At 39.9% G+C, this 27,318-nt stretch overlaps 1 protein-coding gene across 3 annotated transcripts; it reads left to right on the forward strand.

Moving 5' to 3' along the window:
- LOC121379404 (tripartite motif-containing protein 2-like) lies at positions 1–27,318 on the forward strand. 3 transcript variants are annotated; one of them, XM_041508026.1, is made up of 4 exons: positions 5,277–5,452; positions 7,479–7,576; positions 18,421–18,527; positions 24,066–27,318. In XM_041508026.1, exons 3-4 carry the CDS (start codon positions 18,455–18,457, stop codon positions 25,109–25,111), a joined length of 1,119 nt encoding a protein of 372 aa, XP_041363960.1. In that variant the 5' UTR covers positions 5,277–5,452; positions 7,479–7,576; positions 18,421–18,454; the 3' UTR covers positions 25,112–27,318. The 3 variants fall into 3 exon arrangements, with proteins under 3 accessions (XP_041363943.1, XP_041363960.1, XP_041363951.1); XM_041508009.1 differs by lacking the exons at positions 5,277–5,452; positions 7,479–7,576 and adding an exon at positions 1–371; XM_041508017.1 differs by lacking the exon at positions 7,479–7,576 and having other exon boundaries at positions 5,278–5,452.

Genomic DNA, 27,318 nt, shown 5'->3' on the forward strand with positions numbered 1-27,318 from the left:
CTTGCGAACCAACATTGTTGAAAAAAGGGGACATAAAAAATGAGAATACCGACAAGGAACGCGTCCCTGGCCACCTGAGTGGAAGTCTGCCCGGTGCTGTTCTCGTTTCTAGATCAAACACTGTGACATTGCCGCCGCGCTCTTCTCTCGTCGACCTTCGTTTGTTCGTCGTCTGCGTTCAGTCGACGTCACAGCGTGGTATTGATCGCTGTGTTGTTGATTTCGGCGAGGGGAATCTGCCGACGTTCTACTAGGACTGGAAGGATGTACAGACGCTCTAGGTCGGTGGATCCTAATGAGTCTCGGTCTGTAGTGGAGAGAGACCGGGTCACCACCAGACCATGGGCAGGTGCCCGCCCCAGACCCGAGAGGTAGGTCGTGCGTAGACAGGCTGGTCGATGTGTGTGTGTGTGTGTGTGTGTGTGTCGGTGATATATGTATGATGTGTCATGGGATAGGAATATTCGATCTGGTGGTGTTTTCTCATCATTACACCAACGTGCATGGTTTACAGACTATTCCAACTGAAATTAGCGCTTATGTAAGCCTGATTAATGAATTGCGTAATGGTTTCAGGTCGTTTACTATCTAGTATTGGTAAATGTTCGGAGATTTCTATGATACGAATATCATTTAACAGTATTACGGTATTTATTAAATCAACTTGAATTATTGTTATCTTGATTATAAAGTACAGTATGCTAATATAACTAATTCAAAATCAGGACGGGTTTTGGAGTTTAATAAATTACGTATATGATCATATTTGTAAACGTGTGTACATACAATGTTTGTTTTAAACTATATTGTACCTGTAGTAGTGTTGGTATATAGTGCTCCTACTGGCAGTCACTAGTGGGAATTTCCTTATTAGCTCAGTTGAAAGAGAGCTGGACTCTCATACTGAAAGTCTGTGGTTCGAATCCCCTCTGTAGAGGTTGATTTTTCTGTTACATATACACGATTAATAAATATCGTATATCACTATATCCGTAAACGTGTGTACTTACAATGTTTGTATTATAATATATTGTACACGTTTAATAAATTGCATATATCACTAAATTCGTAAACGAGTGTACATACAATGTTTGTATTAGAATATATTGTACATACGTTTAACAAATATAATATCGTATATCACTATATTCGTAAAGGTGTGCACATACAATGTTTGTATTAGAATATATTGTACATACGTTTAACAAATATAATATCGTATATCACTATATTCGTAAACATGTGCACATACAATGTTTGTATTAGAATATATTGTAAAATTACCTCTGAACTAAATTGCCGTACAATCCATTGTTATCTTACAACAAAAGTAAACGTTTTATATAATGGTATTACTTTATGACGGATTGAATATATCAGAGATCTAAAATAAGACAACAATAATTGTGTATGTGCATCCTTGATCCTCTTGGCAAACAACCAATATGAAATGATCGATTGTGGGAAAGTGCATGTAAAAGATCCGTTGCTGCTAATTAAAAAAGACATTTATGTAGCAGGTTACTTCTAAAAACATGTGTCTCAATTACAAATGTTTGACACCCAGTAGCTGATGATTAATTAATCGATGTGCTCTAGTGGTGTTGTAAGTGCTTTTTGTTTAATCATCGAATGATGTATGTTATGCTTTTCGATGGATAGGACACGGATTTATTCAGGCGTTGTACGGTACCGAACATCAACACCTTCCTAATTTCTTGGTTATATATTCCCAATTATTCACCAGTGTCATATCAAAGTCTAACCATCGTCAATATATACCATCTAATAATTAATCTAATCACCAATTTGATTTTATTCATATCTAAGCTGAACAGACAAAAACGATTTCATGTTGTTTACACTGGTACACATAGTGATAATAAAGTGCTTTGGACATATTGTGTGTTTGGAGTGTGTGTGTCTTTTTGTACTTTTAGTATAAATTTAGAGAACATATAGAAGTAGGTCTAGTACATTTTAACCATAGCTAGTGGATTTTGAAAATCACTGATCCCATGGCTAGTAGATTTAAAACAAACAAATCTAGAAGCGCTTCACTGGCTTCCAAACAGCTGTTACTGTAACACAGTCCCGGCGTAATAATGTAAACAGTGACAAGTCGTTTAAGGTTGCACTTCACCATCTATGTTTGCGAATCTTTTAAAGTGCTTTGGGGTGTTTTTCTTTTTTCAAACATTACGTAATTAAAATTACAAAAAACTTATTTTTCAAGTTCATTATATGATGAAATAACACAAATGTAACAAACATTGTTCCTATTTTATTTCTCACTTTATTACTAATATGTGGGTGGCAGTGTAATACTACAAGACGTTGAACTCTGATACATTGTTTTGATAACAAAGTGCTCTGTATTCTGTAAAAAAAACAAATCTATAATGACAGGACCGTAGCTAGCAGGGGGGCAAGGGGGTAGTAGCCCCCCCCCCCCCCGAAAAAAAATCGGAAAGCACTATAGAAACTTAAAGAAAAGGAATTTTAGACTATTAACTACTCAGTTGCCCCCCCCCCCCCCCCCCCCCCCCCAAACAAAAAATCCTAGCTACGGCCCTGAATGAACTGCATTATAGGGGCATTCCTGAGTGTGCTGCAGTCGATTTGATGTTATCGACTAACAGAGACTTTTTAACGATTCTAATTAAATATCAAATATATTTTTCTGCATAAAATATTACTGGCTCTATATTAAACGTGTTTCTGGTCTATCTAATATTTGTACTAGGTTAAATTTTATTTTATTTCCTAAAATACATTTTTTTCGTAGAAATTATTTGAAGACAAAATCCAGTTTGTGCTTCTTACAAATATTAAGACGACCAGAAGCACATAATATGTAAGTTTAACCGTAGAAATATTTTATTAGTCGGAAACATCTTACAATCCAGAAAACTCAGGAATGTCCCTTTAAACCAATGCATGATAATTTCTCAGTGAGAAATTATGATTTTTATTTTCCCCGTTATGAGTGCCTGCTGGGGTAATAATATTATTTATTTAATTAAGAACAATGTATTAAAACAAAATTAATATAATTAATTATATATTTTAAATAATATTACATATGCATAAATTCAGTGGCCTCCAGAATTCCCAATTATGACTAAAATGGCGCTAATTTTCCCAATCTGATCAGCCAGGGGATAAATCCGTGTAGGATAAAACACACGTCGACTTGGGCCACTAGAATCAAGGTCAGTGTTGACAGTACATGTGGTAATAGGTTCAAAGTACCCCCCGTAGTTTCAAATTACCCCCACCCAACAACCAGTAAATTTTCACAAATAGGGTATATTTTTTACATCAAAACGTTGATATATATGTATTAAGTATTCCTATAAAATATGAAAATTCATATTACACGAACACATATCTTGCATAAAAAGTATGGAAACCTAGATAGAGTGGATATCAGAATTTATGTTTAAGCAAATATTTCGAGAATACAAAACCTATTAATAGTCAATACGTAAATAATAGAACACATAATATGTCTGTCCTATTATATTTTACGTATAGCCTTCCTGCGTCGATATCACGTCGTCTGTGTATATACACGGACGTTAAACAATGATTCAGTCACTCACCATTTTTCTCCCCAGGAAATATCACTATGTAAAATTAGTCTAATTCACAACACGTTCATGAATCGCCGTCTAGTTTGAGATATTAAATGGGTTAATCCGAAACTTGGGGTAATTTGAAACTACCATATATGTGCAAGTTACCCCCCCCCTCCCCCGCCCCCCCCCCCCCCCCCCCCCCCCCCCCCCCCCCCCCGACCCCCCCCCCAGTTTCAGGCTACCCCCGGGGGGTCGTTTGAAACTAAGGGGGTTAGATTGAAACTAGGTTCAAACTACCCCGGGGGTAATCTGAACCTAGGTTCAAATAACCCCCGGTAATCTGAAACTAGGTTCAAACAACCCCCGGTAATCTGAAACTAGGTTCAAATTACCGGGGAGTAACTTGAATACGGGAGGAATTTGAAACTGGGACACCTGGTGTACTGTCTCATTTCGTGCACAGTGTGGTGTGTGTAGTGGGTGTGGTGTGGTGTAATGTGTGTGTGGTGTGGTGTAGTGTATGTGTGTGTGTGTGTGTTGTGGTGGTGTGTGTGGTGTGGTGTGGTTGTGTGTGGAGTGGTTTGATGTGGTGTGTGTTGTTGTGTAGATAATGTATGGTTTGGTGTGTGGTATTGTGTGTTGTGTGTGGCGTACTGTATGGTTTGGTGTATGTTGTGCGTGGTATTGTATGTTGTGTATATAGTGTGTGGTTTGGTGTATGGTGCGTGTGTGCAGGGTTTGATGTTGTGTGATTTTTCTTGTGGTTTGCGCGGTTTTTTTTATAATGAAAAGGTGTTGCTCTCTGCCCCACCCTCTCTCTCTCTCTCTCTGTCTCTCTCTCTCTCTCTCTCTCTCTCTCTCTCTCTCTCTCTCTCTCTCTCTCTCTCTCTCTCTCTCTCTCTCTCTCTCTCTCACTCTAGTCTGCTTGTATTGCTTTAAGTGTTACGGCTTGTAAACTTTATAATAAAAACAGCATATTATGATAAACACATGTTGAATAATGGTGGGGAGGACTTTAGAATTATCAAAATCTCCCATTCATAAAATAAAATAAACCAAATACACCATATATAATAGACTGTAAATTATAATTACATGGATAAAAATAAAGAAAATATTAAATATAAACACCTAATGTGTGTATGGAAACGAAAGACACACACACATATAAATAAACACAAATGCATAAGATTTAAAATAATATTTTAACATTATGTGCTATACCAATACATATATATACTTAACATATCTTTAAATAAACACCGATAGAGATCGGCAAATCAGCATGTATGATTTTACAGTATTATTGCAATATCACTGTAATAGTTCGAATTTATTTTATTCATGTATTGTTAATGCCCTAGTTAATAGAAACGTACGTATTTAATTTATACTGTATTTAAATTTAAACTGTTGTCATGTGTCGGTAGCTCTTTTTCTAAAGTACTTCGTCATAAATATTCGAGATTGTTCGGTATGTCTCCGATCATATTTTCACGTGTTCGTTATTCCGAAAATTTCCGTATAAGGTAAAGCGTCTTCCTGTTGGTTTCCGTAACCGGCAAAGCTGGGAGTGTTTTATGTTAATGTCGGGTTTGAAAAGCTAGACACACGTAAAATAGATTCGCTGACCCGAATCTGGTTCAGGGCTGGCGACAGTATAGTTGTGTACAGGTTGTGTAGACGTTCAAGTATGAAAGCAGCCAATGAGAACAGGGGATCTTTGTGTACCCAGCGTGTGACAGTTTGAGTCACATGTTTGAACCGACACATATATACGATTTATATCAAATCTGAAACCGTTTAAAATACGGAAAGAAGCCTTCCGAGTTTGAAGTTTACGGACAAAACGAAAGGTGACACATCAAGTAAGTAGTGAGACTAATTACGTAATTGATAGCGGTCAGAGGGTCAGTATATGGCCTGTGTACATTACAGCAGTCACTCCCTTGGTTTTGTCAGGGCGGTTACGGGGTGATCACTTTAGAGATGATCGTATTAACTCTTTCTAATGGCAATACAGTCGTCTGGTACGTGTTTTAATGCTGGTAAAACTAAGTGACTCTTTACAAAGGTAATCTGTGAATGTGTTACTCTTTTATGTAGTGGAACTTTTAAATATTTACAAATAGTAACAGTTGCCGATCTTGGAATCCCTTATCTATGACTTGAGTCTGGTTCATCAGCAGCCGGGTTTATTTGTTGTTGTTGTTGTAGTTGTTGTTTTATCTCAGTCGGTAGAGCGCTCGTCTGATGTGCTTGTGTCGCAGGATCGAACCACCTCAGTAGACCCATTTCTCTGACTGGGATTTACCCGTCACAACCAGTGACCCACGACTGGTATATCAAAGGCCATGGTGAGTGCTGTCCTGTCTGTGGGGAAGTGCATGTAGAAAATGTGTTGCTTCAAATAGAAAATGATGCGGGTTTTCTCTGAAGACTATGTCTGAATTACCAATGGTTTGACATCCAAATGGTTGACATCCAATAGCCGATGATTAATTAATTTTAATCATTGTGTTCTAGTGGTGTCTCCCCTTGTTGTTGGGCTACCACGACAGTCTGGGTTTCAAGCTGTTGCTAATATGGAGTTCGTCATGTAGTGGTTGAATAAGAGCATCTGCTATTTAACTATGAACGGGGCGTTCTGCTACAGTAGGTGTATTTAACTATGAACGGGGCGTTATGCTACAGTAGGTGTATTTAATTATGAACGGGGCGTTATGCTACAGTAGGTGTATTTAACTATGAACGGGGCGTTCTGCTACAGTAGGTGTATTTAACTATGAACGGGGCGTTCTGCTACAGTAGGTGTATTTAACTATAAACGGGGCGTTCTGCTACAGTAGGTAGGGGACCAGCTCAGTGGGTAGAGTTCTCGCTCGTAGGACCCAGCCCTCACCCTTTCTCAGTGGGATTAGTAGTGGTTGTATACGCCTGGTATGTGTTGTCCTGTCTGTGAGAAGGTGCATGTAAAAAATCCCTTGTTATTGGTGTACAAATTTAGCAGGTTTCTTCTGAACTGTTGGAATAACCAAATGTTTGACATTCAGTAGTTGATGATTAATTATACAAAGTGTTCTAGTGGTGTCGTTAAACAAAACAAATTTTAATTATAAGGTGCTCAGTCTGTAGTTTCAGGTCTCGCAAAACTAATTTTACGTAACCTATTTTTTTCACGCAAAATTTCAAGAACCATTTACATGGATATAACGTGTTACGCAAAAAGGAAATGGGTTACATGGTTTTATTTCTGCGTAACCAATGAATGGGTCACGCAGAGGACTGAATTTTGACGCGTTTGAGGCTAAACGTACACACCCACCCAGACACAACGCCTGCATAAGCCACACAGACACCCCCTCCATATTCCTGTAACACATTCTTACCTATAACAACACATTCACATACTCGTTTTACAAAGATCACATGCCAAGGGCGTGGGACGCAATATTTCCTATCAAACAGTTTGACATTATGTGTATTTAAAATTCATTCACCTGAGCTGATATACACTCACATGTTGTGTAACAGTCAGGCGATACCTTTGCCACGGCGGTTTTATGATTTAAAATGCCAGACGTTTGTTAGAGATATAGAGAGTTGAAAACACAGTCATTGAACATTCCACCGCCGTCTGTCTCAGTCTCCCGGATATTACGTGTCATAGCGGTTCCTTTACCTGAGATTTCTCTACCGCTGTTGGCCTGTTTCATAACATAAAGAACATCCCCAATAAACCCTATATTAAACAACTCCCACATTTTATATTTCTCTGGCGGAAGACTTAAAACACAGGCTCTAGTGAGTGCGACAACAATAGCCCTGTAGTTAAGGTGTTTTAAGAGTAAACTGGAGTCGACCATTGCTAATATTTGCTCTTCCTCTCGACAGAGTTAAAAACATTACCTGGACCTGCCCACATTTAGACGTGAGATAGAGAAATTCTGTTGGCGTACGACTAACACGGTTCGATCAAAGGGTCATCTTATGTAAGTTTGTTCTGTGCCTGTGTTCTTGTCTACTGTTACATTGTCTTCAATAGTGAATATTGAATGGTCACTTGAAAAAAATGTATAGGAAGAAAGGAATGTTTTATTTAACGACGTGCTCAACACATTTTATTTAAGGTTATATGGCGTCGGACATATAGTTAAGAACTACACAAATAATGAGAGAGGAAACCCGCTGCCGACACGCAATTGGCTACTCTTTCCGATTAGCAGCAAGGGATATTTAACAAGCAGAAACTAATGCCAAGATGTGATTTGTTTCCAGGGTAATTCGAATAGGAATTATTCTTTGAGACCATTTGACGTTTCAGTAAACGTAGTATTAATATTACAACGAACTAGTATAATCCAATCCTCGTCCTAATATCAAATCAAGGTTCAAGCACGTTGTGCTGGACATACCCGATTTATCTTCTCTGCGTTAGGCTGATTCGAGCGTTATAAAAAACATTAACTTCATTTTGCTTACTTGTTTGTTTTAATGATGTGTGTGGGTGAATATAAGTAACCAAAGGTTCAAACACGCCCGTCACCCCCCCCCCCCCCCCCCCACCACACACACACACACATACACACACCAGCCCCGACACACACACACATCGGCTATCCGGGTGTCTCTCCATTAAGGACGTTAATGGCCAGTTTATGATTGACGGGAGAAATGTTTTTGTATTTACTCACTCGGCCGTTAAAACTCGCACTGGTTTGGAAGTGTCGAAATAAACATATTAGACACGAAATTAGCCGTAGTTGAAAATGTGATTTTACTCTGATCTGGAATTGTTAAAATAAATATTAAGTTAGACACGAAATAGCCGTAGTTTAAAATATGATTTCAGTCTGGTTTAGAAATATCCAAATAAACATTGTTAGATACGAATGTTGCTGTGTGTTTAAAATGTGATTTCATCTTGGTTTGAAGAATAAAAATTATTTTAGACACGAAAATATACGTAGTTTAAAATGTGATTTCACTCTGGTTTGGAAGTGTCGAAATAAGCATTATGTTAACATAACATACGAGTTAGATATGCACAAAGCCATAGTTTAAAATGTAACTTAACTGATATGGACGTGTCGAAATAATCATTGTTAGACACCAAGATAGCAATAGTTTAAAATATACGTTAACTGATATGGAAGTGTCGAAATAATCATTGTTAGACACCAATATAGCCATAGTTTAAAATGTACGTTAACTGATATGGACGTGTCGAAATAATCATTGTTAGACACCAATATAGCCATAGTTTAAAATGTACGTTAACTAATGTCGAAGTGTCGAAATAATCATTGTTAGACACCAATATAGCCATAGTTTAAAATGTACGTTAACTGATATGGAAGTGTCGAAATAATCATTGTTAGACACCAATATAGCAATAGTTTAAAATGTACTTTAACTGATATGGAAGTGTCGAAATAACCAGTGTTAGACACCAATATAGCAATAGGTTAAAATGTACGTTAACTGATATGGACGTGTCGAAATAATCATTGTTAGACACCAATATAGCCATAATTTAAAATGTAAGTTAACTGATATGGAAGTGTCGAAATAATCATTGTTAGACACCAATATAGCAATAGGTTAAAATGTACGTTAACTGATATGGAAGTGTCGAAATAATCATTGTTAGACACCAATATAGCAATAGGTTAAAATGTACGTTAACTGATATGGAAGTGTCGAAATAATCATTGTTAGACACCAATATAGCAATAGGTTAAAATGTAAGTTAACTGATATGGAAGTGTCGAAATAATCATTGTTAGACACCAATATAGCAATAGTTTCAAATATACATTAACTGATGTGGAAGTGTCGAAATAATCATTGTTAGACACCAATATAGCCAGAGTTTAAAATGTACGTTAACTGATGTGGAAGTGTCGAAATAATCATTGTTAGACACCAATATAGCAATAGGTTAAAATATACATTAACTGATGTGGAAGTGTCGAAATAATCATTGTTAGACACCAATATAGCAATAGTTTAAAATGTACGTTAACTGATGTGGAAGTGTGGAAATAATCATTGCTAGACACCAATATAGCAATAGTTTAAAATGTAAGTTAACTGATGTGGAAGTGTCGAAATAATCATTGTTAAACACCAATATAGCAATAGGTTAAAATATACATTAACTGATGTGGAAGTGTCGAAATAATCATTGTTAGACACCAATATAGCAATAGTTTAAAATGTACGTTAACTGATATGGAAGTGTCGAAATAATCATTGCTAGACACCAATATAGCAATAGTTTGAAATGTAAGTTAACTGATATGGAAGTGTCGAAATAATCATTGTTAGACACCAATATAGCAATAGTTTAAAATGTACGTTAACTGATGTGGAAGTGTCGAAATAATCATTGTTAGACACCAATATAGCAATAGTTTAAAATGTAATTTGTTTGATATGGAAGTGTCGAAATAGACATTGCTAGACACCAATATAGCCATAGTTTAAAATGTACTTTATCTGATATGGAAGTGTCCAAATAGACATTGTTAGACACCAATATAGCCATAGTTTAAAATATGATTTCTATGTCTTGTGGAGCCAGTATTAAACCAGAATCTATGTCTTATGGATTTATCACCGAGACCGGTTCTCTGTTAGAATGGCATTCAGTATATACTGATCAAATTTATAGAAATTATTCAAACATTTATTTTACCAAAACGAGCACAAATCTCCAGCTTTGTTCATCCAATGCCGGAAAACAACCTGCCACTCGTGTGCTCAGGTTTACTGTGCAGTGTGTCGCTGTCTCTCGGCTGTTTTATGACAGTCATAAACGACTTGAATAATGTGAAGTTTAAACTGTTATTGTTCAAGCCTGCAGAGTAATAACGTGTTGATGGTGCTCGAGTTGTGGCGGGCAATCTGTGGTTAAATCAGTGGTTGTGTCAGTGACGTAAGCATTTCAACATTTTGGACAGACACAAGACGTATACGAATCAGACAGACCGACACATCACATGCAATACTGCACATTACTCACATCAAATAATGAGCACATCGACCGCGTGTTAGTATATCACCATCACACATACCACATAGACACACACGCACGCATACACGTACACACAAAAACATTCACACACCACAACATACGCAGCACAAAACATCGCGGATGTTCTCCACATATACAGCACATGCATCTAACCTAGATGTATATAGTATTGTAATAAAACGTAGCATGCAAGTAGTATGCATAACACCCTAGTAGCATATACTAGTAGCATAGCATATGAGTAGTATAGCATACTACATTGTAGTACTATTCATGGCACATCGTGTGAGTAGCATAGCATACTAGTAGCATAACATACTAATAGCATAACACACCAGTAGCATAACATACCAGTATCATAGCATACTACAAACATAACATTAAAAGGAGCATAACATACAAGCAGCACATATAAATACACACGCCCGCGACCACACGCACACTTGCGTAACGAACAAAACACAGCGCACACGACACATAAACACGGCGTATGCACGTCACATATATAGACATATCCGTAGACTACATGTATAACATAACGTGACGAAACATGTTACAACCTGTGACATAGCATTGTGTATGATATAACGTGACGAAACATGTTAAACCTGTGACATAACATTGTGTATGATATAACGTGACGTAACATGTTAAACCAGTGACATAGCATTGTGTATGATATAACGTGACGTAACACGTTACAATTTGTGACATAGCATTGCGTATGATATAACGTGACGTAGCATGTTACAACCTGTGACATAGCATTGTGTATGATATAACGTGATGTAACATGTTTTAACCTGTGACATAGCAGTGCGTATGATATAACGTGACATAACGTGATGTCACATACCGTAACATGTTACAGCCTGTGACATAGTATTGTGTATAACATAACGTGACGTGGTGTAACGTGATGTGACATACCGTAACATGTCACAAACTGTGACAACATTGTACATGACAGCAAATCAGTTATATATATATTACAATTCCTCTTACAAAATTATTAAATTATATTTCGCAGTCCGTCTAGTGTGACGTCACTGTATGTGGGAGCGGACTGAAAACCGGGTGACACGGTAAACTGAGAAGAATAGAACCCAATATATTGCAAGTCTATCTGTATAAAGTTTAAAATCACTGTACCGTGGCGCTCTTTGATGTCACTGTGTGTGGAAAGCCGCAGGTAGAACATCAAAAGCGAGCTTCACGTGTTACTTGTTATAAAATGCTGTAAGACGTGAAACGGAACAACTAGGTGTTATAGGTTGAAAAGGAGATATAGCATTTCACCAGGGTCGTCATCGGAGGGTGGAGGAGGGATCGGTGGGCAAGGCAGTACCTGAAACAACACGACACAGTTTCGTGAAGGTTTTGTGGGTTAACCTGCAAATATTCCTTTCTCATCTAGGTCATACGGGCGTGGTGGTTGGATAGGTAGTGAAGTTCGTGATATCTATATAGTCACCATAACATATATGTGTTAGACTGGTTAACAGGGGAACGCTGTATCCATGTTACCGCAAGGGTCGAACACAGGAACAAATCGCGGTTTGAGGTATTACGTAATCATTGGCGTATACAACGTAAAACGTATATAACGTGAACTATCGGATGGAAGGCGAATGTACAGTGATATTGACCACGTGTTCAGGGCTTTGTCAGGACGTGCAACTGTTTCCCACCCCTCTTTTGTCTCGTCCCTGTGCTAATTTATGAAGCAGTCCAAATCAGAAGACTTGGATTATTACACGGTGGGGGTGGGGGTGGGGGGTCTAAGTTAGTAGAGCTTTTACTTGAGGTGTTTCGGTTCTACGGTGAACCCATTATATTTTCGCCACCACGGCCCAATGCATTGAGACTGGTATATTACCGACTACGGTATGTGCTGTTCTATGTGTGGGAAAATTAAAGATCCTGATAATGGACAAATGTACCACGTTCCTTCTGAAGACTATGTTAGAATTATCAAATGCATGACATCCAGTAGCCGATCATTAATTAATGCACTCTTAGTATTTGTGCTCCTTTTATATGCGTTGACAAGATCAGATACATGTGCTCCTATACCGGGTCGGTTCTGTTGTAAACCGGGTACGTTAGTCTCGAGTCAACGTCTGATTCATAACTCAAGTACCGTTATCTCTCATTGTGGGCGTGACATCTTGACAGAACGTGTTCACTGTGTCATGTAGGTAAAGTAAATAGTTGTGACCGCAAGACCAACAACGTAGGCGATGATAAGATTTTTTGAACGACTTTACGACGAAACGAGAGTTGGGTTGTATACTGCGTGTACATAATGTGTATAGTATCAGTATGTACATAATGTGTATAGTATCAGTATGTACATAATGTGTATAGTATCAGTATGTACACACCGGTATACACACACACAACGTACACACGTAGAGTGCTATATGTTTGATCAGAGTTGAATGCAGCATTGTATCTTTCAGTTCTTAACTCACACAGCCGTATTTGCACATTCTCTCTCTCTCTCTCTCTCTCTCTCTCTCTCTCTCTCTCTCTCTCTCTCTCTCTCTCTCTCTCTCTCTCTCTCTCTCTCTCTCTCTCCACCACGACTGGTTTACCAAAGGCCGTGGTATGTGCTATCTTAACTGTGGGATGATACATATAAAAGGCCCCTTCTTACCAATGGAAACAAATGTGGCGAGTTTCCTCTCTATATATTAAAATTACCAAATGTTTAACAGTCAATAGCCTCTGATTAATAAATCAATGTGCTTCAGTGGTATCGTTAAACAAAACAAACTTTTAACATTTGACTGTCCAAAACAACCGATCATTTGGTTTCTATTAGAGAAATTTCAAGTTCTGATTAAAGCCAAAACAAGATGATCCAGTTTGGCGATGACTGTATTTCATCTGATCTCCACACAGTTTAAACTTTATTTTATTAATTTCGGTGTGGAACTCTGGCTGGGATTTACTGTTTTGGAAAATTTAGGTTAATCAGTTTTGAACACGATACAGACATGCAGTCTTGGATAAGCTCATCATTTTGTCATTTTAATGAGAAGCGACGTGATGACCATAACACACGACAGGACAAGCGTGGTTTTATAGGGCTTGCTTTATAGTCTCGTTCAGTACACACACATAGTTTCGAGTGCCTGTTTCTCGGGAACAGAGAGACCTGGTTCCCAAACCAGACTCACGACATTCTACATCAACAGATCGTTCACTAAATTGAGAATCGTTTGTACGAGAAGGACGACGTGTCTACACGCAATGCCGCCGATATGAATGGCCACGTAGTCTGTGGGCAGTTGGTGAGTGTTTGTGGTTCTCATCTCAATACTGCTGTCTTACGAAGATACGGCTATAGTAATATTTGGAGTATATGTAGAGGTTTTAGTTTTGTAATTTCAGTGCTTCAATTAAATATTGTTATTAAGGCTGTATTAACACTATCAGACAATGAGAGTAACGTTGATGGCGCTCAAGATGATCTGCATTAGTGATAACCCTTACTACAGGAACATATCCCAGAACTAAGGAAGTAGGCATTTCGGTACCACTTTAATCGTTATAATGTGTCTTTGTGTGTCTTGTGTGTGTCCTCTTTTTGTTGTTTCTATGTTTTGTTTGTGCTTTGTACATATGTATGGTGGTGGTGGTGGTGGTGGTGTGTGTGTGTTTTTAATTGTGTGTATGACTTTGTGTAACTATATGTTTCTATGTTTGTGTGCGTGTAATCGCGCGCGTGTGTGTGTAATTGTATGTGTGTACGTTTGTGTGTACTTCTATGTTGGTATGTATGTTTGTGTGTACTTGTATGTGTGTATGTATGTTTGTGTGTACTTGTATGTGTGTACGTTTGTCTGTACCTGTATGTTGGTATGTATGTGTGTGTGTACGTTTGTGTGTACTTGTATGTTGGTATGTTTGTGTGTACTTGTATGTGTGTATGTATATTTGTGTGTACTTGTATGTGTGTATGTATGTTTGTGGGTATGTTTGTGTGTAATTGTATGTGTGGGTATGTTTGTGTGTACTTGTATGTGTGTACGTTTGTGTGTACTTGTATGTTAGTATGTTTGTGTGTACTTGTATGTGTGTATGTATGTTTGTGTGTATTTGTATTTGTGTATGTATGTTTGTGTGTGTGTGTGTAATTGTATGTGTGGGTATGTTTGTGTGTACTTGTATGTGTGTACGTTTGTGTGTACCCGTATGTGTGTATGTTTGTGTGTACTTGTATGTAGTTATGTTTATGTTTGTGTGTATTTGTATTTGCGTATGTATTTTTGTGGGTATGTTTGTGTGTAATTGTATGTGTGGGTATGTTTGTGTGTACTTGTATGTGTGTGTGTTCTTGTATGTAGTTATGTTTATGTGTATTTGTATTTGTGTATGTATGTTTGTGGGTACTTGTATTTGTGTATGTATGTTTGTGTGTACTTGTATCTGTGTATGTATGTTTGTGGGTACTTGTATTTGTGTATGTATGTTTGTGGGTATGTTTGTGGTTGACGAATACTCTTCACATTATATTTGAATCTGACTTGTTCTCTTCTTGTCGTACTTGTTCATTATAACAGATTCGTTTAAACACTACAGACGATAATGCGACTTTAACGTTGTCTTATTTCCACTGAACATCTAGTAATGTACCGCTATGAAGATTGATCGTTACGATATCCGAGTGACGTGGACCACGTCGTTTACAATGTTGTCCAACCTGTCCACTAGGACTGGTACAACCAGCGCTCTGCTCGTCTCATCTAAGTATAGCGCGGTGATCGCGGCATCATCAGTCCGACATGTTAGTTGGTATCTCTGCCACAAACATCCTCGTCGGCCGGGACACGCCACCTGGTGAGCGCCAATGTAGCCGCTGCTATTATGTCTGTGTTTAGTTTCCTCTCGTGTAGAAGACCACCAACCTGATAGCTTGTGACATGTTAATGATGGAAGTGGTTCAATGAGTGTTATTTTTAGTTTTCTCTCGTGTAGAAGTCCACCAGCCTCATAGCTTGTGACATGTTAATGGTGGAAGTGGTTCAATGAGTGTTATGTTTAGTTTCTTCTCGCGTAGAAGACCACCAGCCTCATAGCTTGTGACATGTTAATGATGGAAGTGGTTCAATGAGTGTTATGTTTAGTTTCTTCTCGCGTAGAAGACCACCAGCCTCATAGCTTGTGACATGTTAATGATGGAAGTGGTTCAATGAGTGTTATGTTTAGTTTCTTCTCGTGTAGAAGTCCACCAGCCTCATAGCTTGTGACATGTTAATGGTGGAAGTGGTTCAATGAGTATTGTGTTTAGTTTCCTCTCGTGTAGAAGACCATCAGCCTCACAGCTTGTGACATGTTTAATGGTGGAAGTGGTTCAATGAGTGTTATGTTTAGTTTCCTCTCGTGTAGAAATCCACCAGCCTCACAGCTTGTGACATGTTTAATGGTGGAAGTGGTTCAATGAGTATTGTGTTTAGTTTCCTCTCGTGTAGAAGACCATCAGCCTCACAGCTTGTGACATGTTTAATGGTGGAAGTGGTTCAATGAGTGTTATGTTTAGTTTCCTCTCGTGTAGAAGTCCACCAGCCTCATAGCTTGTGACATGTTTAATGGTGGAAGTGGTTCAATGAGTGTTGTGTTTAGTTTCCTCTCGTGTAGAAGTCCACCAGCCTCATAGCTTGTGACATGTTTAATGGTGGAAGTGGTTCAATGAGTGTTGTGTTTTGTTTCTCATGTAAAGAACCACCAGTTGATAATGGACGCGGTTAAATGTGGTTCAGTGAGTGTTATGTTTGTGTTCTAATGTAAAGGAGCATGACTCTTGTGGTTATTGATATTGTTAAATGTGGTTCAGTGAGTGTTATGTTTGTGTTCTAATGTAAAGGAACATGACTCTTGTGGTTATTGATATTGTTAAATGTGGTTCAGTGAGTGTTATGTTTGTGTTCTAATGTAAAGGAACATGACTCTTGTGGTTATTGATATTGTTGCTTGTTTATGCTAGTTGAGTCTTCGTAAAACGGAAGACAGACAACCCGTCAACTAGTGCCATCTTAGTGCTTTATTTTGTTCTGATCTACGAACAAACTAACCTAGGTGGTTATGACATGTTAATGTTGGGAGACATCCGATCACCATCGGTCTGTTTGGTTTATATTAGTCGTGTTCTTATGTAGAAGAAATTTGAAACGTGTGTTATGTTAATGTCGACAACGATCTTAGGACCAATTGTGCCACTGTCGTGTTTTTTCTGATGTAAGACCAGACCAACTGGTGACTTGTTTTTGTTTGAAGTCATCTGCTGAACATAAATGCAGTTAGGTGGTTGTGATGGCTATTAACTGTATGCTCGTGTACTAACAGAACTGTGTCTAGTGGAATGCTGATGAAAACCTGATGATATGATAATTGCGAGCGCAGTGTTTGCTGTCATTTGATGAACCTAAATGCATTTGGTCGGTTACGACTGATATTAACTGTGTGCTCGTGTACTAGCATACCTCTGTGCCTACTGGGATGTTAAACCACTGATGCTATGATAGTTTTGATCGCAGTGTTTGCTGTGATTTGATGAACATAAATGCATTAGGTTGGTTACGACTGATATTAACTGTGTGCTCGTGTACTAGCATACCTCTGTGCCTACTGGAATGTTAAACCACTGATGCTATTATAGTTTTGGTCGCAGTGTTTGCTGTGATTTGATGAACATAATGCATTTGGTTGGTTACGACTGATATTAACTGTGTGCTCGTGTACTAGCATACCTCTGTGCCTACTGGAATGTTAAACCACTGATGGTATGATACTTTTGATCGCAGTATTTGCTGTCATTTGATGAACATAAATGCATTTGGTTGGTTACGACTGATATTAACTGTGTGCTCGTGTACTAGCATACCTCTGTGCCTACTGGAATGTTAAACCACTGATGGTATGATACTTTTGATCGCAGTATTTGCTGTCATTTGATGAACATAAATGCATTTGGTTGGTTACGACTGATATTAACTGTATGCTCGTGTACTAGCATACCTCTGTGCCTACTGGAATGTTAAACCACTGATGGTATGATACTTTTGATCGCAGTGTTTGCTGTCATTTGATGAACATAAATGTATTTGGTTGGTTACGACTGATATTAACTGTGTGCTCGTGTACTAGCATACCTCTGTGCCTACTGGAATGTTAAACCACTGATGCTATGATAGTTTTGATCGCAGTGTTTGCTGTTGGTTACGACTGATATGAACTGTGTGCTCGTGTACTAGCATACCTCTGTGCCTACTGGAATGTTAAACCACTGATGCTATGAAAGTTTTGATCGCAGTGTTTTCTGTTGGTTACGACTGATATGAGCTGTGTGCTCGTGTACTAGCATACCTCTGTGCCTACTGGAATATTAAACCACTGATGCTATGAAAGTTTTGATCGCAGTGTTTTCTGTTGGTTACGACTGATATGAACTGTGTGCTCGTGTACTAGCATACCTCTGTGCCTACTGGAATGTTAAACCACTGATGCTATGATAGTTTTCATCGCAGTGTTTGCTGTTGGTTACGACTGATATTAACTGTGTGCTCGTGTACTAGCATACCTCTGTGCCTACTGGAATGTTAAACCACTGATGCTATGATAGTTTTCATCGCAGTGTTTGCTGTTGGTTACGACTGATATTAACTGTGTGCTCGTGTACTAGCATACCTCTGTGCCTACTGGAATGTTAAACCACTGATGTATGATAGTTTTGATCGCAGTGTTTGCTGTGTCCTGCTATTTACTGCTTGTTTCGTGTCTCCACAGAGCGAGCCGGACCTACAACAGATCGAGCCGCAGGATGACGGAGACTGACGCCGCGCGACTAGAGGAGAAACTCAAAGAGTTCCAGGAGGAACTAGAGAGGGAGAAGGGTAAGCACTCCTCCAACATTTCATTGATTCAAGCATATTTTATTGTATACATGACACACATAAGCATTGGGTACCTGGGCCCCATTTAACGAATTGATCTTTGCGTTAAGATCACCTCAGATGTATGACTACCTTATACACTTAGAGTGATCTTAGCGCTAAGATCGCTTCGTTGAACGGGGCCAAGTTATCCAACTTAGGAGGCCTTCTTTTAGGTACAATACATCATAACGATATTGACAACTGTAACTATTTTCCATAATATACACATTCAGAACAAGGTAAAATTTAATACATGTACATTGAAAAAAGAAGACACATATTATAGCAATATCGGGGAATGCAACTAGTATCAAGAATATAGACATTGAAAATAAAGACAATACACAAGGGGAACATAAATAAATGCAGCTTGCTTGAGCGTTAATCGGCTATATTGAAGACTGGTAGAAATGTCAGTGATACGCCTCTATTGTTAACACACAAGCTCCTAACGTACAACAACAGACGACATTTCACATCGCCAACAGTGACGTTTGACATTTCTATAACATGGTTTCCTCTTTCAAATTAGTTATAATTTGCATCGTAAATTTGCATTTAGAATCTCTTGAATATTATGAACAGATGATTTGTATTGCGTTCCAGTGGCATATTCAGAGGGTGGGGTTGCAGTTTAAAATGTAGAAAGAAATGTTTGACACCATCCCAGCACTTGGTTTGATCAGCAGCAGTTACTTGTGACACTTGGTTGTGTGTTAGATAAGAAACCTACTTCCATCACATACTCTGACGCCATGTAACCGTAAATGAAATGTATTGAGTGTGTCGTTAAATAAAACATTTCCTTCCTTCCATCACATAGGCTACTCTATTCAGTTGTACTATCCATCATATGAACTATCACACTGCGGGGAATGGTGTATCTGTTATCAGGCACGAAAACGTGTCGAAAGGCCGCCCTCCCTCTTCTGTATTTGACAAATATGAAAATCTAAGACAGGTTTTTAAAATGTTTTGTTATTCCTTCTTTTTATGTTATTTTTATTCCTGTTGTTTTGTTTGGATTTTTCTTCTTTTTATTAATTATTTTTCTTTGTTTTTGTTCGTTGTTTTTTCTGGTTGTGTTTTGGGGGATGCCTTTGTTCTGGTTGTTTTGGGGGGATGCCTTTTTTCTGGGTTTTTTTGGGGGGATGCCTTTTTTCTTTTGAGGAGTGTTGTTTGTTTCTTTTTTTATGTTTTGTTTATTTGTGTTTGTTTGTTTCTTTGTTTGAGCAGTTTAACGGTTTTTGCTTTCCATAACATCAAGGAGGTCACGTGTCGATAGCGTGCTCCCCCGAGTCCGGCAGTACCTACCACCGAAGATTTAAAAACGTATTTCTAAACAGATCTTTAATATCGCATTAGTCTACTGTCGTTATAGAAACATATTCAATCTGACGATTAACTTCCCTTACTGCCTGTGGCACATGGCACACGTGTCCAATCACTAATCAGAATAGCGCAGTTGGCAAGTGTTCGTCAGTAACTCGTGGTTCAGGTAGTGTGTTCCAACTTCACCATGGATTGACGCCCCCGCAGCACACCGTTGTGACCAACACGCCGGAGTGTATCACTGTCTTGTTACGTTTCCACGCATCACCGCTTAGCCAGTGCTCAGATTCAGGATGGGCGAACTTCACCCAACTCTCTTCCCAATATGATCACATGGAGTGTGGGTATACGTGTCTTAGTAAGGGTTAGGGCAGTCTGTCCTGTGCTAGTTTTGATTTAGTAAACAAGTCTGGGAGTGGCAGTCCTCTGGGCGGTGCAAGAAGAACGTATTGTCCAGTCAAGCATCTCCTCGGGAATGGCTATCCTATGGACGAGGTACTGGATAGAGAAACGTGGAATCAATCACTATTTTGCCAAACGCCTATTCGACTTTACATTTTACTGATCTAAATAAAGATGGGGTGGGTTAGGGTCGGGTGATGTGGGTGGGGGTGAAATGTATTCTGGTGGCAGAGTGCTTGTCTGACATTGGGTGGATCGTCATCGGTGGACTCGGGTTGTTCCCGTTCCAACCACTGTACCACGATTGCTACATCAAAGCTCGTGCTTGGCGACATGTTGTCTATGGAAAGGGACATCGGTAGGAGTAGTCTATATGGCGATAGCGGGTTTCCTCCCTCTGTCTCTCTCTCTCTCTCTGTCTCTCTCTCTCTCTCTCTCTCTCTCTCTCTCTCTCTCTCTCTCTCTCTCTCTCTCTCTCTCTCTCTCTTCTCTCCCTTTGTCTCTCTTTATATCTTTCTTTCTCTCTCTCTCTGTCTCTCTTTCTCTCTCTCTTTGCCTCTCTTTCTCCGTCTCAAAAAAAAAAGAAAGAAAAAGAACGTCGATTAGTCACTATATATCTATAGATTAACAAGTGATGGGGTGTCGTTAAACAAACATTCCTTTCTTTCTAATAAGTGGTGACTTGTGTCATTTGATTTTGGTTGATATCAATGGCGTGTTTTCCACCTCCACCACGTAATATGTCTCTGTTGGTGAGAATCCAGCGTACTGCTAGCGTCTGGAGTACACCCCATTAAGCAACACTATGACTAATAAAATGTTGGTGACATCAAATCGAGGCATGCAGCAGGTATGACACGGATGAGCTGATAAAGGAAAGGCGCCCAGCCATGTGAATAATCATTCATTTATATACAAGTTCTATATGATCTTTTGTGTACGTCTTTCTGTTAGCTCCAGTGCTGGTTGTATTCGTTTCGTTCCTTCATGTGCTGGGAATGTCGCGCAAAGCTCAATACAAACCTCCATGTTAAAGTTTGTCCTGTTTGTTGTAACGAAACCCTATTCGTATAGACCCATTGGACAAGAATATCGAATCAGAATTCACCTACAATTATCCACTGCCATGCAATAAAAATATGGTTAACCACTGTCAATCACTAAAAATACAGTTAACCACTGTCTTGCACTAAAATACGGTTAACCACTGTCTTGCACTAACATATGGTTAACCACTGTCTTGCACTAACATACGGTTAACCACTGTCTTGCACTAACATATGGTTAACCACTGCCTTGCACTAACATATGGTTAACCACCGTCTTGCACTAACATATGGTTAACCACCGTCTTGCACTAACATATGGTTAACCACTGTCTTGCACTAACATATGGTTAACCACTGTCTTGCACTGACATATGGTTAACCACCGTCTTGCACTGACATATGGTTAACCACCGTCTTGCACTGACATATGGTTAACCACCGTCTTGCACTGACATATGGTTAACCACTGTCTTGCACTGACATATGGTTAACCATATTTTTATTGCACGACAGTTGATAATTGTAGCTGAATTCAGTGATTAGTGAGATTAACATTAGATGCACGGCTCGAAATGGCGGCCTGCGAAAAGCGAAACACAGGCCATTGTTAGATCTAGCGGGTGAAATAGAAACAGCGGCCTGCGAAAAGCGAAACGCAGGCCATTGTTAGATCTAGCGGGTGAAATAGAAACAGCGTCCTGCGAAAAGCACCAAACAATCATTTTTCAAGAGACAGATTTACCTACGATTATCTCACCTGCTGTTTGGCTGAAGATTCTCTTATATTTTAATTTTATACTGCTCTAAAATACATCTCAGAGGTCCCAATGTTTCACACACTCTCAAACCCACACGCTGTCATATTTCCAGCAGGCCATACTTTGTCTTACCAGGACATATTTCTGTTGGCCTGCTATTTTGAAAACATAACAGCCGGCCATATTTCACTTCTGTTGAAAGCCCTGAGATGATGGGTGAGACAGTCCTAACCCTACACATATAGGGCGGGGATGCTGATAGTGTGTACGAAGACCCTCGTATACACAGTACGACAGCTCGGTGGTCATAAAGTTCTATCATATTTATATGTGAGGTTAGGGCTAGAGCGCACTCGTTTTAAAGATTGTCAGTTATATCTTTCCTGCCACCAAACAGTTGCCAAGTACAATGTCTAAAACGTGTGCCCAGTACGTCAGTGTAATGTCCTGGGTGAAACTGAACTAAAACGTGTGCCCAGTACGTCAGTGTAATGTCCTGGGTGAAACTGAACTAAAACGTGTGCCCAGTACGTCAGTGTAATGTCCTGGGTGAAACTGAACTAAAACGTGTGCCCAGTACGTCAGTGTAATGTCCTGGGTGAAATTGAACTAAAACGTGTGCCCAGTACGTCAGTGTAATGTCCTGGGTGAAACTGAACTAAAACGTGTGCCCAGTACGTCAGTGTAATGTCCTGGGTGAAACTGAACTAAAACTAAATTGGAATCAAACTAAATAAAAGGTATGTGGCGTCACAAATCTTGACGACCGTCAGATGTTGATAGCTTTAAAAAGAAGGTTTTTTTTTGTCTAACTGTACTACTAGAGCACATTGATTGATTAATCATCGGCTATTGGATGTCAATTTAATAGTTTTTAAAACTTAAGAACACTATAGTCCTATCATCACATATAAACACAGAATAGGACTAGTGATACTCGAATTGAAGGGGGGAGAGAGAGAGAGAGAGAGAGAGAGAGAGAGAGAGAGAGAGAGAGAGAGAGAGAGAGAGAAGAAAGAGGGAGGGAGAAATAGAAACAAATAAAAAGAAAGGAGAGAGGGTGGGGTTAGAGATAGAGATGGAGGGACAGAGAAAGGAGAGACAGAGGCATAAGAAATAGAGTGAGAGAGAAGGAGAACGAAAGTGAGTGCTATCCACACATATCAGTAAGCAAGGTGAGGAGACAATATTTATAGGATATTAAACGAGCTTCTATTTCGTATCTTGTTTATGTCCCGAGTGAAATAATGTTCATTTGTCACGAGCTTTAGTCCGAGGTGCCGCGACGGACTGATCACGTCAGAGGCGGAGGTGTGGGATGGTGCATATAAAAGATCCCGTGCTACTAATGAAAAAAAAAATAGCTGTTGTTTCTCTAAGACTATATGTAAAAATTACCAAAATGCTTGACATCCAATAGCCGATGATTGATAAATCAATGTGCTCTAGTAGTGTCGTTAAACAAAACAAACCGGCCTCGGTGGCGTCGTGGCAGGCCATCGGTCTACAGGCTGGTAGGTACTGGGTTCGGATCCCAGTCGTGGCATGGGATTTTTAATCCAGATACCGACTCCAAACCCTGAGTGAGTGCTCCGCAAGGCTCAATGGGTAGGTGTAAACCACTTGCACCGACCAGTGATCCATAACTGGTTCAACAAAGGCCATGGTTTGTGCTATCCTGCCTGTGGGAAGCGCAAATAAAAGATCCCTTGCTGCCTGTCGTAAAGAAGAGTAGCCTATGTGGCGACAGCGGGTTTCCTCTAAAAACAGTGTCAGAATGACCATATGTTTGACGTCCAATAGCCGATGATAAGATTAAAAATCAATGTGCTCTAGTGGCGTCGTTAAATAAAACAAACTTTACTTTTTTTAAACAAAACAAACGTTTTAACCATATTGGTAATATTTCTGTTTACCACCACACGCCTCTAACTGTGTCTGACTTTCTCTTGCAGACGAGCATCAAATCCCGGAAGAGCCCGTCTCGATGTCGGTGGACGCGGACGTGAAGGTGGAGCGGCGGAAGCGGAACCTGATCTTCGACGAAGAGCGTTTTGAGGAGACGTTCCTTAAGTGCCTCATCTGCCGCGAGAACTACAACTCGCACGACAAGCTGCCCAAGATGCTGCCCTGCCACCACACGTTCTGCCTCGACTGTCTGCGCCAGATGTGGCGCGTCGAGGGCGAGTTCCGCGTCAACCTCACATCCGCATTCAGGGGAAACATGCCGCTCGCCGTCAAGATCCAGTGCCCGACATGCCGCGACGGATTGATCACGTCCGAGGCGGAGGTGTGCCGTCTGCCCAACGACCACACGATCGTCGAGTTGCTCACGTTCGTGACAGCCACGGGCAAGTCCGACGTCCAGTACTGCAGCAAGCACCAGATGCAGCCGCTCAACTTCTTCTGCGAGCCGTGCATCGCTCCCGTCTGCTGCGACTGCACCGTGCTCGACCACAAGGAGTCGCAGGGCCACGTGGTCGTCAACGTGGACGAGGCCCTGGAGAAGTACACGCCCATCGTGGACAAGACGATGGAGGACATATCGGCCGAGCGGGAGGTCCTCGACCAACAGCGCAACAACCTGCTGAAGGCCGGCGAGAACATGAACGAGATCGAGTTCGCGATCGGGAAGAAGATCCGAGACGCATTCAACAGACTACGGGACACCGTCGACGAGCGGGAGAAGGAACTCTTCCAGCTGTCCGAGTTCGAGATCAACCGGAAGCGACAGCTGCTTGAAGGTCACCTGCAGAAGGTCACGGACCGGGAGAGCGCGCTGAAGACCCAGTTTGACGCGCTGCAGCAGGCTAGGTCTCACAAGGACATCAGCACGATGTTTAGCGGACACAAGGCGTCCACAGACGTCCTGTCCCAGGAGGTTGCTATAGACACGCACTGCACGGACACATTCTCCGTTTCATTCGGTTTCAACGAAACGGACGAACAGAAAATCTGCGATTCCGTCACTAATATGGGTGACATCATGTTTCAAGAATAAACTAGCCTTAGACTCGCTCTGTACATTGATACTATTTGTGTTTCCAGTTGGTGCATTAACAACACATTCCGTCGACAGATGTATAAGAAGTCGAAACTTTCGATGATGCAAATTGCCAGTGATTTTAAACTGTGATTTTTGCTTATCAGGTGGATACAGCTGCATTCTTGAGTTCCAGTATATTGTAGATAAAAGACTTAAAATATGGTGATTTTTAACAGTGAGAATACCGTTATGGCTACACTTAGTTCTGATGAATATCATAACAGTAACACCAAGGCGCAAATCCCAGTATTCCTTGATCCGTACGCGGATATGTATACGTAATCCATAATGCGTAGAGTGATCGGATACGCAGACGCGTACCACATACATGTACGTACAGAGACGCGTACCACATACATGTACGTACAGAGACGCGTACCACATACATGTACGTACAGAGACGCATAAATGATATCTACGCAACCTATCTGTATAGAAAGTTGTTAAGATCACGCATTGCAGATTATGTATTCGTATACGCACACGAATTAGAGACAAACTGAATCTGCGCCTACGACTGTCTTGTGTCTAATTTAAAACTGTCTTGTGTCTAATTTAAAACTGCGCCGCAAGTGGTGAACATGTAGAACAAACGTTTTGGGAAGCAATTGATTGGACTTGTCAATGTGTCGGGTATCTGATCATACTGTGCCTCGCTGCGTGTTAAAGAACAACGCCTTGCCAGTGTTGTTTAGTTCACGGCAGTAGCCGTGGGTGATGTCTGGCAGATCTCTATCCTAACAGTGTTAAAGAACAACGCCTTGCCAGTGTTGTTTAGTTCACAGCGGTAGGCGTGGGTGATATCTGGCAGGTCTGTATCCGAAAACTGTTCAAGAATGCTTGTCGTGGACCAAACCCTTGACTTCGCTGGATAGTTCTATAAAAAGAGGGAGATAACGATTTACCACTGACATAAATTAAATCAGTGCTTGACACACGAATTCTGTATAAGGCATTATTTGCTACTAACGTTATGCAAGCAGAATAAACCTATAAAACCAATAAGAGATATCTGGCAAGTTCTTGTTCATGTGACTATCTCGGGTTAACATTAACTGCACGGTGAAGTCAGTTTGGAGAGGTTAATCTTCAGGTTTGACATGACGTCACGGGAGGATATTTTATGACCAGTAAATGGGTGATATTCATATCACGTCAATACACTGCAGTTATTCCGTCACAGCAAGTTATCCACGCACGTGTATTTATTTGTGTAAATAGTTAACAAGCTTAGCTTCTATAGCAATGGCAGTAAGTGTATCCTGCACATGAACCACGTTTTACAGTAGCTTTTTGTTCGTTTTGAACATTCCTGTTTCACCATTCCAGCTGTTTCCCAATCCAACCTAATACATGGCTAAAACGTAGAACAGAGTAAACTTCAGTTTTATATTTTTAATAATAGAAACAGAATTACCATGTTTATTTAAGTTACTCTCTCTCTCTCTCTCTCTCTCTCTCTCTCTCTCTCTCTCTCTCTCTCTCTCTCTCTCTCAGTCTCTCTCAGTCTCTCTCTCTCTCTAGTGTTGCCGTTAATTGTAATTGTCCACCATACACTAATGCTCATATTACATACATTAATAGTTTTATATTGGCTTGCAATAAATGTATTATATTGACTAGAAAACCAACACGTTTTCATTTTGCCTAAATGTTTAAAACGTCCGCAGTATTTATTACCCCATCCGTGCCTAATGCCACACAACATCGTAAGGGTTTGGGTTTGGGTTAGGGTTAGGGTTAGGGTTTGGTTTACGTTCTGCGCGTAAACAATTCCACGACTAGACCACAATTCGTATTACTACCAACCGCACAACTAATATGGGTTAAAGTTCACATAGATCTTTGTTTTAATCCTTGAAATGCTCCAACTTCCGTAATGATGTAATTGTCTGCGTGAAATGGATGCCAATCACGTGTAAACGTGTGACCGTAAGTCGCAGACGTAAACGATATTTTGTGAAATGGGTCCCCGAATACTATGCTACACGAACATGTACATCTATCAGTGTCTGATAACAGTATTTATATGTTCTATACATGTTTAGCGATATCTGATAACTATTTATATACATAGTACGCATTTTTATAGCAGCAATGGTGCTAGTGTTTTTATGTGTACAGACAAACTGGCGACTTCGTATTAAACGTTTCTTTTAATT

Source organism: Gigantopelta aegis, chromosome 2 (assembly GCF_016097555.1).
Source record: "Gigantopelta aegis isolate Gae_Host chromosome 2, Gae_host_genome, whole genome shotgun sequence".
Lineage (NCBI taxonomy): Eukaryota > Metazoa > Mollusca > Gastropoda > Neomphalida > Peltospiridae > Gigantopelta > Gigantopelta aegis.